Below are 13,054 nucleotides of genomic sequence, written 5' to 3'. Positions count from 1 at the left end.
GGGGGGGACTCAAGAGGTCAACTAAATACAGTAAAGAGGGTTTGAGTTAATAAGAGCATTATGAATTATGAATGACTGTTTGGCCATCTGAGTCATATGGGTTTTATGCATGTATTTACAAGAGCATGACGTCATGATATGCAGGGGTCAGTCAGGAGCAGTGTTGCCAGATTCTGTGAGAGAAACAAGCAACCAGGTCTAGGAAAACCAGCCCAAACGAAGCGACGATGGGCCGCACGAGCACTTTAACATGTACATCAGCTATTTGAAAATAGCAGATCTACAAGCTCACAACGCGTCGCGATGCGACGCGTTGTGAGCTTGTAGATCGGCTATTTTCAAATGAAATCTTGCGGGGAGATTATGATAAGCAGATCTGGCAACCCTGGTCAGGAGGCGAGGGGAGCCAGGTTTCCATGGCGAGAATCAGACAAAGTGGAGACACAGATAAGAGCCAGGCAGTTCATCAGGCGATAAGTGAAACAACCATCACGGTTTGACGTGATCCAATTATGGCCAAATAGCATCCAGATGGCATCCATGTGAAATCATCAGCAACGCTCAAAACTTTCTTTTCCATTGTGAAAGTAAAGCAACAAAGACACACAAACAACACAACCGCAGAAAAGTCTTCTCTGATGTGTCGAGCCTTGTCTAAATTTCGTTTGCTCTTCTTATGCACTGATTTTGGCACAGTTCCTTTCGCTTTTGTAATAAATTGAATTATCTTGGCAAGACATTGTCTCATTTTTGGCTCATGTATGGACGTTGCCATGTCTCTTTTTTTCCATTCTGAAGGCATATTGTTTTGTGCTCAATAGGAAGAGAGTATTACTATCACCAGTGGTGGAAAGTAACTAAGTACATTTACTTAAGTAATGTACTGTACTGTACTAAAATGTTGAGATATTTGTACTTTACTTGAGTATTTCCAATTTACAATACTTTTCCTTCTACTCCACTACATCTCAGAGGCAAATATTGTACTTTTACTTATACAATTAATTGAAAACTTTAGTTACTAGTTACTTTGTAGATTTGGATTATTTTTACAAAACATACATTAACCACTTCAGCCCTATACATTTTGGCCATTCGAAAATAGCAGAGCTACAAGCTCACAATTTGTTGCGATGCGACACATTGTGAGCTTATAGATCTGCTATTTTCAAAAGCTTTTTATGCATTTTATACATTTGAAAACTTGTGAAATGGGACATACTGAATATATATTTGAATTCTGGACTTTGACTTTTAACAGAGTATTTCTACATTGCATTGTATTGATACTTTTACTTAAGTTAAATATTTGAATACTTTTTACACCACTGACTACCACTGCCAGGGTTACGCCTGATTCAATTTCATTGCATGGTGTCAAAAATATGTTCGGTTTAAACTTGGTTGTGCGACAGTATAAATTAGGGTTTAGGTTAGGATCTTGTCTTCACTATCTCATGATAAAATGTGTACCTACTCATAAGCTTAGGATAGGCCTCAACCAGTTATAACCAATTAAACCCTATGTACTTCATTTGACCAGGGTCCCCCAGGGTTCTATACTTGGTCCCTTCCTTTTTTCTCTGTACACCAAATGTCTTCACGGAAAATAGTTGATCTACAAACTTACATTGCGTCGCAGGCTCGCAATTGCGAGCTTGAAGATTGGCTATTTTCGCGGAATGTTTGCCTATTTTGGCCAAATGTTCGCCTCTTATGACATGGCCAGAAAAGGGATGCTAGGGTTCAAGTAATTCCTGCCTTCATAACACACACACACACGCACACACACACACACACACACACACACACACACACACACACACACACACACACACACACACACACACACACACACACACACACACACACACACACACACACACACACACACACACACACACACACACACACACTTTCAGTACAGAATATTTCTGTGCTGTATTATTTAATAACGCATAACTAAAACTCTTCAGTAAAATGAAGTAAAAAGCTTCCATCAAATATATGTTAATATAGTCACCTTCTTCTCAAGGATTTCTGCCTTGTCCTGGGGCTCAGGACACTGAGGGGTCTGGCTGTCAGGAGCAGGGGAACAGGGAGCGGCCCCCCCATTCTCCACCGGTTCAGAGCTAGAAACATGGGGATAAAGTCATTCAGTAAATTCACGGAGTCATTCACCCTGAGCTCTACGTAAAAACTGCAATCCGGAACTTATTTCAATGAATGAAATGTGTATGATCCAGTATGACAATACACAGTAACTAGTAGATCTGCTGAGGTTGGAGGTGGTATCGCTACTCTTCCATTGACCCATTAAGACCGGGAACGCATCTGTGTCATTTTAAAATAGCAGATGTACAAGCTCATAGCGCGGCACAGAGTGCCGCACTACGAGCTTGTAGATCTGCTATTTTCACATTAGATTTTAACTAAAATCTTTGCTTCTGAGCGGGTCCCTGGAACAACATATTTTGAGATGGGGGTCCGCGGCCAAATACATATCATTTTAGGGGTCCTTGACACGAAAACAAGAGTTTGAGGATCACAGATATTATACTGTAGAAACATAAAAGACATTTGTACAATCCCCCAGAAGCAAAGATTTTAGTTAAAATGTTATGTTAAAATATACATGCAAAGATTTGCATGAATGATTTTTCAAAAAATAGCCTAAAGAAATCCAAAAGTTACAGAGATGCGTTCCCAGTTTGAATGGGTTAAGAAATGTAGCTCCCCTAGCCGAGCAGGGATTCCCTCGTGACAGTTTGGGAGTAGCTTGGTCTCCCAAGCAAGAGACTCAAATCCAAGGTAGGAAATGAAACATAGGGAAGGGATTGTAGCTATAAGCTTGCATGACAAAGAACCCATACTAAGATTTTCTTGCTATATCAGATGGTCCCATACATTTTATAATGCGGTGCCACCTGAGCATAATGTAGCTATACTCCTTATAAAGTGATGGATTACGATACGCTGCGCTACCGTTGCAAATTCTTTGGAAAGATGATTCTGCAGCACTTTAAGCCGGCAGACATTTTAAATTGCACGCGGCGAACAGACACCCCAGGTGTGTCTGTGCGTGTGATGTAATGCAAGGTAACACTGCACTGGTGGTGCTGGGCTCTGTCTGTATGATGTGTCCTGGAGACACAGTACACCTACACCATGAATCTTAAATGAACTTTGCCTCGTCTACCCCACTTATACTGTAAACTTGGCTGAACCTTAAATCATTAACCCATTAAGACCGGGAACGCCGGGAACAGGTGTCATTTTTAAGATTTCTTTGGCTATTCAAAAATAGCAGATATACAAGCTCACAGCGTGGCACCGAGTGCCACGATGTGAGGTTGTAGATCTGCAATCTTTTTTTTTATTGTGAAAAATGTGCAAATCTTTGATATATTTATTTTTAAAGCGAACATTTTTAACTCAAATCTTTGCTTCTGGTGGGGGTCCCTGGAACAACATATTTTGAGATGGGGGTCCGCGGCCAAATACATATCATTTTGGGGGTCCTTGACATGAACATTTTGAGAACCACTGATATTATAGCATCATAAGTTTTTTCAGAAAACTGTTACTGTTAACTGTATTTAGAAGACATTTGCAGAATCCCCCAGAAGCAAATATTTGAGTTACAAAAATAATATATATATTCAAAAAAATGTAGATCTACAAGCTCATAGCGCGCTGCGCTATGAGCTTGTATATCTGCTATTTTTGAATAGACAAAGTGTGAGATAATGGTTAAAATGGTTAAAATCTAAAATGACAGATGGTGTCCCGGTCTTAATGGGTTAAAGGTCGACTGAAATGGTCAGCATTTCACACTGATGCAACTGTTGAATAAGATGTGTGTTTTGCTTAAATGTAAAGATACAGTAGAAGTTGAGGGTTTTAGCCACTGGCTTGCTAAGTGCAGCTAACTCTCACCTCAGCATCCTATACATGCTCTACTTGATCTTCTCCCATATTTAGTGTTTTGAATTGCCAGCACATGACAATGTGGGTGAGTTGTGTGTACTAGCCTGGAGTGTAAAATACCTGCCACAAGCAAGTTAAATTTCCATCTTCATGGGATGCTTTATTTACACACTCGCTCTGCTTGAAATCTTTAAATACCACAGAGGTGGCACTACGTAATAATAGTGCAAATAAATGACCAGAAATTAGATGCTTGAAACATTATAATTCATGACTACCACATCGCTGCTGTTGGGCAGAAACCTTATATCTACAGTACTTAATTCAAATTTTTATATTGTTTTCTAAATTAATGCCCTGTTTCGTCATACTACAGTGTCACACAAAAGTAGCAAAAATAGTAATAATTTGGCTATTTTTTTCAAACTAATTTGAGTGAAAGTGGTTATGTTTGTCTGTGGGTTTTATAGATATTGAACCAATGAAACATATTAACAAGAACTTGTGACTAAATAATAAGTACATTTTCTGAAAAGTAACCGTTTTGGACATACAAGGCTTTCATCGAACAGCGTCAAAATCGCGCCTCCGAGGAGCTCGAAAAGATAAGACCATTCACCTTTCTGCTCCTCCTCTGTGCTCCTGCTTCTTCTTATAATGCTCCTCCATCAGCAGCGTGTCCTCGGACAGCAGCTGCTCCATCAGCATCAACGCCGTCTTGCGATTGGTCAGCGGGTACAGCGCTCTGGCCAGCGACTGGTCCGCCCTGACCACCGCTTCCGCGAGCTCCGCCCACCGCGGCCGGAGCTCGCCGGCTTTCTCCGGACCCTCCTCCGTCTCTCCCTCCGGAGCGCCCCTGTCCTCCGTCGCCTGCCCCTCCCCCGCTTTCACCTCCTCTTTTTCTTCCTCTGCGCCCTGGCTGGAGTCCGCATCAGAGGCCGAGGTGGAGGGAGACGCCAGGGGTTCACCGGGCTGCACGGGAGGGCCAGAGCTGGCGGTATCGTCCACGAACACGTCGTCGGTTAACGGCGTGCACTGCCGCGCGTCCTCTTTGCCTTCTTGTTCGGGAGGGAGTATCCACAGCGACGGGTCGGTGGTCACGCCGCAGCTCAGCGACACTTCCTGCTTCGACTCTGGCGGTGGGAGGAACTCGTCGGTCGGCCGCGTCGGCTCGTCCACCGACTGCTCTCGCTCCGACGAGGACGCAGGGGGGGACGTTCTGACCCTGATGGTGGACGAATCAAGTTGGAGATGAGAAGCAGAGCTAGGACAAACGCTGGTCAAAAAGTCAATGAAAGATATTTTAACATTTAGACAAAATTTAGACATTCTACTCAAGCAGGTTAAAGAAATCGCAGCATACTTATTTGCAGAAAACAATTCAACCCTGGTCTGTTAAAAAAAAGAAAAAGAAAAGAATAATTGCTTCAAATCAAAGCTAAAAATCTGTTTTTACATTGAAATACCAATTAATGAACATTATCTAATTTAAAAAGTACAGCGTGGCGGGTGCCCTCTGGCCTAGCGGTCCAGGCGCATACCACATACGCTAGTAATCCAGCATATGTGCTTGACAGCATGTCGTGGGTTCGACTCCCGATCCCGACGACCTTTGCTGTGTGTCACCCCCCCCATCTCTCCCCCCATTTCCTGTCAGCCCTCTATCCAAAGCCATAAAGGCAGAAAAAGCCCCCAAACATATCTTTATAAAAGAAAAGAAAAATACAGTGTGGCAGTTACATTTAAATGTCAAGGCCTAGTATCTGTCCTTACCTGGAGCTACTGCGCCTTTTCTCAGAAGGCACCTTCGTGTGGCTGGTTGTGGACGGAGAGGAGGAGGAGGAGGTAGACTTGACCTCTCTCTCACTGGCCTCCTGACCTCTGGGGGATGGGGGGGGGTTGGAGGAGGTCTCGCTGGAAGAAGGTCGACTGAGCCTGCTCTCACCACCACCAGACAGAGAACCCTGTGATCCGGGGGACCCGGAGTGGTGCACTCTGGGCCGGGACGAGGAGACGGAGACGAAGGAGACCGGGGAGGCGGACCTGGGCGAGGGAGGACTAGTCGTGCGCTCCTCGCCACCCAGCGGCGGCGGCGGCGAGTCCTGCTTGAGCGGGGACTTTTTCTGGGTCGGACTCGTCTGGACCTGTCCCTGGGCCTTGTTCTGGCCGACGCTCTCACGTCCCTCTTTTTCCCATCGTCCCTCTTGTTCCCATCCCCACGGGTCCTTCCTGTCTCTCCGATGCCCCCGGGCTGCCTCTCTCGGCACCTCTCCAAAGAACGACGCGCTCCTCTTCTCCCTCTCCTCCAGTCCCAGAGGAGTCTGATGATGGTTCTTTAACTGGTCCAACTGCTCGGAGCTCTTGCTCAGCGCCGAGGGCCTCGTGATGACCCTTACGGTTCCCAGCTCTTCCATGGACTTCCCCCTCTCCGCGACCACGCGGACCCGTTGCTGGCCCTCGGGGGCCGGCCTGGCGGCCGTGGGCTCCTCCTCCTCCTCGTCGGCCTTGAACGGGAGACTGCAAAAAGTCGGGTGTGACGATTAATTTTCTGTACCTGATCTGTGATAACACATTAAGACCTGAGGCCGATTCTTCTAAATCCTACGTTTTGTGAAAAAGACTTATGTTTCTATATCAGTGGTCCTCAAACTTTTTCATGTCAAGGACCCCCAAAATAATTTGGCCACGGACCCCCATCTCAAAATATTTTGTTCCAGGGACCCCCCAGAAGCAAAGATTTGAGTTTGCTTTAAAAATATATATATTCAAAGATTTGCAAAAAATGTTCAAGATTTTTTTACAAAATAGCAGATCTACAAGCTCATAGCTATGAGCTTGTATATCTGCTATTTGTCTGCTAAATGTTAACTCCTCTAACATTTCTTCAGGCAACGATTCCTCTTTTTTACAGTAAACACATAAATCTTCCAGAAAGGAATGTTGGCTTGCTGAATCAGGTGGGTGTTCACTTTCAGCGCCACAATAAGCAATGTTAAAGTGAGATTCATAATCTGTGCCACAGCACACATCACTGACCTAATACCTCCCTGACCCAAAACCTATGCAAAACGCCTGACTTTGTGTATGCCACGCTGGTATATACCTGCAGCTTTCCGTGGTGTTAACTGATGATGGATCCCTCTCAATGCCTTGTGCCTGCAGACAAAGAAAACAAATAAGGCATTACCATATCTCTGTACTGAATCCAGTATGTAAAATCATGAGTATAAAAACAGTAGTCTATACAGCTGTAAATTAGAAAGTTAGTAAAAGTAAATGAATAAAAAAAGTTGCATTAGAGATTAGATTTTACACTATTTACTACACATCTACATATTAAAACAAACAGACAAATGTCTTCATGGTAAATGAATAGGCCTACAGTACCAGCTACTGCAGATAACCAAACATGGCTTCCTCAAGTTTTTATTTCATATACCGGTATCTCTGCTGTCGGGCAGAAACCAGCTAACTCCAAAATGTTTATTTTTCAGGAAATGACTAAAACAAAACAAAAAGTGGAGTTTTTGTTCATCATTGATAAGAACAGCTGAATGGACCTCCAAGCGTAAATGAGTATCTGGCATTATTTAAAAAAAAGTCTGCCTCCATCTCCGTATACATGATTTTAAAAAAACACAACCAAGAAGTGCTCAAAACCACAGACGTTGAAATAGTTGTGTACCTGAAATGCGTGTGGGGTGGAAGTGGATCTGTTCCGGAAGCAGCTGGGTGGTTCAGGCTGGTCCAGCAGACTCTCGGCCGAGGCACACTTCCCCTGACGTGGGCCCTGGCTTTCCCTCCAGCCGGCCTGGCGAGGGTGACCCCCAGACTGGACCGAGCCAGACTGGGAGGAGAAGAACTGGGCGTACCTGTCGTCGTGCGAGAATTGAAATGGTTAAAGACTGAACTGTGTGTTTCGTGACGCCCCCACAAAGTGTAACTAAATATTTTGTGTATTTAACACAGTGGTGGAAAGTAATTAAGTATATTTATTCAAGTACTGTACTAAAGTACATTTATTAGGTACTTTTACTTTACTGGAGTATTTCCAGTTTGCAGTTCTTTTACTTCCACTGCACTACATCTCAGAGGCAAATATTGTACTTTTACTCCACTACAATGATTTGAAAACTTTAATTACTAGTTACTTTGCAGATATAAATTATTATATTATAAAACATACATTAACCCCTTTAGCCCTATTTTACACCTAGGCTATTTGAAAATAGCCGATCTACAAGCTCACAACGCGTCGCGATGCGACGCGTTGTGAGCTTGTAGATCGGCTATTTTCAAACATTTTAGAACTTTTACTTTTGGTGCTTTAAGTACATTTTGATTCCAATACTTTTGTACTTTTACTCAAGTAAATTCTGAATTCCAGACTTTTACTTGTAACAGAGTGTTTCTACATTGCAGCATCGATACTTTAACTTCAGTAAGAAATGTGAGTACTTTTCCCACCACTGATTTAACACAAACTACATTGAGATGCACTCCTTCCATTCTCTCACACACACCTCATGGAGCTGGATGGCGCGTCCAGGATGCGGCCTGCAGAGTGGGGCCTGTTCTGTTTCTTCTTAGGACCTTTGGTTTCGGTACCTCCAGACAGTGGCCTGGGGCCCCAGTCGGATGGCTTCTCCCCCAGTGAATGCCTCTGCCTCGAGGGCGTCGTTAGTACTTGAGGCCCCGGTTGCTGGGGCTCGGCCACCTTCTGGTTCGTCTTGCGTTCCATGTACTCCACCAAGGCCTTATGCTGCAGGTGCTTCAGGCTGTTCTTAGAAACACTGGAAGCCGAGAGAGCCCGGCCTCTGGTCTCGAACATCTTCCTCCTCGTGGCGACCAATCCCTGCTCTCCTTGGAGCACAGGCTCCTCCTCCCGCTCCAGGTCAACAGAGAAGGGCATTTCAAATTCGTTGCCGAGGGAACGGCAGGCGGAGTGGTAGGGGACGTCGCCGAGCTGGTGGAGCTTCTCCGGTTCCGAGTAACACATCTTCTTCTGCTCCATGGTCAGGCGCTTCCTACCTCCGATGCGCGCCACCTGGGGCTGGGCCACCTTCGGCGGCTTCCCGTTCTCCTTTTCGCTCTCCTTCCTGCCCTCCTTCTCTTTCTCCGGAGCTTCTTCCTTGACGCTCGCTCTCTCCGTGTCCTCGGAGGCGACGGAGGGCGTCAGCGTGTCCGTCGAGGCCTCGGAGTCCTGCGAGGAGGCGAACGAGTGGATGACCGCGGGTCTCAGCTCGGGCCGCTGTCGGATCCGATGCGGCCACGACAGCTGCAGGTCCCTCCGCTTGAACGAAGTCTCCCTCAGTACTTTGGACTGGGCGACCTTCAGCTTCTCCTTGTAGTACTTCTTAAAGGAGTCGTCGAGCGTGTTACAGGAAGCGGAAACGTCCCCCCCTCTATCGTCCTTGGCCATTTCAGCCACGGCGGCTCTCTCGTTGCAGCTGGCGGCAGGTTCCTTGTGAACGGTCTTGTTGACGCTCGATCCTTTGCCTTTCACGCTGAAATTGACGTCCTTCTTGGGCTTCGCTGCCACCCTGCTGGCGCCAGTGAGGTGGTACAGCATCGGGGTGGTCTCCTTGTTGATCCTCTCGCTCGCTATGTCTAACAAAGGCTGCCTCCGTCCTTTCTTCGTCTGCTCCTCCCTCTTGTGAGGGCTGGGTTGGTTGGCGCTGAAGGAAACCTCCATGGTCGGCTGTATGATTTGCAGCGTGGGGGCGTTCTCCTCTGGGCCGCAGTAGAAGATAGGGTGGTTGGCCGTGTGTCGGCCGATGTCTCGATTCAAGTGATTTTGCTCCAAGGCGTCAAAACTGCGGGAGCACTGTTTCGAGGCGACCGAGGGTCTGTGGGAAACCGCGATGCGGTTCTCATCGTGGCCCGTGGGGATTAGCTCTGGCCCGTGGGTCACAGAACAGAAGACATCTGTCTCATTGGTGGTGGTGGAGTCATTTGAGCTGGGAGGCCTTTGCTGGAGAGGCTTGAACATATTATCCAGCGTGCTGTGACATCTCTCTCTCTCTCTCAGCCTGTACGTCTCCACCATGGTGGAGCTCTCGCTGCCCGACTCCGACACGCTGGACGACACGGAGTGCGCCTGCGAACCGGGTTCGGCCGGTTTGCACACGCCCGTGACAAAGTAGAACTGGCCCTTGTGCTGGATGCTGCTGTTGGTCAGGTGCTGCGCGGCGTTCCACGGGCTCGGCGGTCGGTTCAGCTCCGGGTCAAGGATGTCGTGGGCCGAGTGCGCCCGCTTGCGCTGACCCTCGACAGGGTGGCTCTTGTTGCCGTGGTTTCTGTTCCATCCTCCGCTGCCGGCGGGCTGACCGTGTGCACGTTGCTCGGGCTGGCTCGCGGCCCGAGGCGGCGATCTGTTCGAGGCGTCCGCCGACTTCTGCTCTGGCCGCTCGCACGCCGCTTTGTTATCGGCAAAGGGACGATGCTCCGATTGCTCCGGGTTCAGCGACTCCCGGCTGTGATCGTGCGGCTGCTGCTGGAGGTGGGGCCGGTAGATTGGCGGCTGCTGTAGCGGCGAGCTCCGCCGCCCTCCGCGGACCGGGTCGGACCTCAGAGCGTCGCCGCCCGACTCCGATTGGGCCATCTCGGGTCTGGGGGCGTTCTGAGGTTGGGGCCTCGAGTGCTGCTGCTGTTGCTGCTGGGGCTGCTGAGGCTGGGGTTGGGACTCGGCGCCCTGGTGGTGAACCCGGCTGTTCTCAAGGTTCCTTGTGGTTATGAAGCTGTCCAGGCGAGCCGGAGGGGGCGGAGGATGAAGAGATGGAGGTGGAGGAGGAGGAGGAGGAGGAGGGGACGGAGTCACGAGAGGCGCGTCGCGGTTAGAGAACGCCTTGTCACCGCCATGGGAACCGTTGACGCCGTGGCACCTGCCGCCGGCGCTGTTGCCGTTGTTATAGCGATACTGTTGGGAGATGGCCTCCATCGAGCGGTACAGCTGGTCCATGCTCCTGGCGTCCGACTGGAGAACGTGACCGGGGTGGTAGACGGCCTTCACGTACTTGAGATCGGCGTACTGGTGGAGCGCGCCGCCGGGCTGGAGGTCGTCCGGGAGGAAGGGGGAGGGGTAGTCCGGGGCGGTGGAGCCTCCAGAGAAGGAGCTGTAAGCGGAGTCCCCTTTGCCATGCTGGTGGTGGTGGTGGGCGAACTGGTCGACGATGCTGCTGCTGGACTTGGCGGGGGAGAGGCGGCTGACCGGCAGGCTCAGAGGGTGCAGGTCCAGGGTGCTCATTCTCTCAAAGTGGAAGTTGTAGGAGTCCATCGGTGAAGGATGGATGGATGGGGTGGTGTCTGACGGGAAGGGCGATGGATGGATGGAATGCGTGGCGTGTGTATGAGGGTTGTCCGTCAGTCGTTTAGTGATTGTTCAGGTCATTTTCCTGCCTCCAATTGGTGATTATAAGCCTCTTGAAATGGTAGCTCCTGAGGGTAGAGAAGAACAAACAGAACAAAGGCGGGTTATCGTGGTGCACATATCAAGAGTAAAAAGGTCTTCCGTCCGACCCAAACATTATAACTACTGTAGTGTATATCTATCTTGTTCACCACTGTCATCCTTGAAGTCGTGGTGTGGACTCTGGCATCCACTTAGTTAGAAGAGATTTTAAAAACAAATATATACACATATAATGAATAGATGAATCCTGGAACTATAACTAGATAGAATAGATTCTATTCTGCCATAACAAATTAGAAAATCGTAACATATCGATATGAAAGAAAAATTGCAGCGTTATTGGCTGATATCAAACATGATAACTTAAGATAAAAAAGAAAACCTGATATATAATATAATGTAGATTTTGTGAGAAAAAAAAAAGGATTAGTACTCCACACACATTTTCTATTGTGTTCGACCTTTTTGGCTGGAAAGACCTTTCGCAACACAAACACACTTCCAGACACCTATAAGCAGCACAAGACTGAACGCTGATTGGCAAAGGTTGCAGTCTCTCTCTCTCCATCTAGCTGAGTTCTGGCCGACAGAACTGTGTTTTCACCCTGAGCAGCGTCCAGGAGGTCTTATTGGTACATGAGGGGAAATCCTTTAACTCTGCTCATTAACGCTCCAATCTCACTTTATGCCTCATGCTTAGTTTCTCCTTCTGGCGAGTTCACTGGGTCACTGCATAGATATTTACCTTTGTAGAATATTCCATATGTTAGACTTCTCAGTGAAAACGGCCCAGGAGTGCAACAGTTAATCGAACTGATCAATTGAATCGATTATAAATAAATCTATAAGCTCACAACAGTTGTGAGCTTGTAGATCAGCATTGCACAACAAAGTAAAAATTCGGATCAGACTAATTGATTTAGTGGAAAATCTATTAGTCAATTCTATATTATAAATGTTTAAGTGCTTCTCAATTATTTGCTAAATTGGAAAAGTAATCAATATTAATTTCTAAGAAAACATAAGAAAAGATATTTGCAGCGCTGAGTTTGGAATGACCCGAACTGCACCCAAATGAGCTTAATTCGTACATTTTTAATCTCACTTTCTATTACGAGGTCATATCAAAACTGACAAGCAATATGGGCCAGGAGTTCCTACAACAGTTAGCCACCTGCTGAAGGAGCCTGTCGACTGGTATGCACCAAGGCCTCTAATTAGGGGCCCTTCAGTTTGTCAGCGCACGTTGCAGCACACACACACGAAAAAATGTCTGGAATTCACCATTGACCTGGCAGAAATATGGAAGGATTAAGTCATGTGACAGATGTTTAATGGATTATACACCACCGTGGCAGGGCGCATTAAGACTTAAAACATTTTCTCCATGGATTTGACTTCATTAGCTTTCCTATCGTCTCCATTAGCTTAGCGGTGATCATTCTCAGGGCACTGTGAAGTGGCTGCTATGTAAATAGTACATGTGAACTTCTATATACAGTATAGACTTCCAAGTTCATTAAATGAGGTGTTTGCTAGGTGTTTGAAGGTGACAGGAGATAAGTCTGTCTTCAGAGAAATCCTCAAAGAAAGAAAAAAAGAGATAGAGAGGGTGTGAGAGACAGAGATTGGAAGAAGGAGAGAGGGGTTCAAAGAGTACGTGTGTGTGTGTGTGTGTGTGTGTGTGTGTGTGTGTGTGTGTGTGTGTGTGTG

At 47.0% G+C, this 13,054-nt stretch overlaps 1 protein-coding gene across 3 annotated transcripts in view; it reads right to left on the bottom strand.

Annotated features, from left to right (window-relative positions):
* Positions 1-13,054, bottom strand: part of shroom1 (shroom family member 1) — a 55,606-nt gene that overhangs the window by 8,026 nt on the left and 34,526 nt on the right. For 2 of the 3 annotated variants that reach the window (XM_084073173.1, XM_084073174.1), the window contains 6 exons: positions 8,454-11,367; positions 7,616-7,802; positions 7,034-7,086; positions 5,704-6,447; positions 4,550-5,206; positions 2,024-2,132 (listed from right to left, as the gene is read on the bottom strand). In XM_084073173.1, coding sequence (XP_083929299.1) covers positions 2,024-2,132; positions 4,550-5,206; positions 5,704-6,447; positions 7,034-7,086; positions 7,616-7,802; positions 8,454-11,206 — 4,503 coding nt within the window. In that variant the 5' untranslated portion in view covers positions 11,207-11,367. The remainder of the gene's footprint in view (positions 1-2,023; positions 2,133-4,549; positions 5,207-5,703; positions 6,448-7,033; positions 7,087-7,615; positions 7,803-8,453; positions 11,368-13,054) is intronic. The other variant, XM_084073175.1, reaches the window with a different exon arrangement.

Source organism: Gymnoscopelus microlampas, assembly GCF_963454915.1.
Source record: "Gymnoscopelus microlampas genome assembly, chromosome: 12".
Classification (NCBI taxonomy): Eukaryota; Metazoa; Chordata; class Actinopteri; order Myctophiformes; family Myctophidae; genus Gymnoscopelus; species Gymnoscopelus microlampas.
The sequence above is the reverse complement of the archived record's forward strand: the minus strand, read 5'-3'. Positions and strand labels throughout refer to the sequence as shown.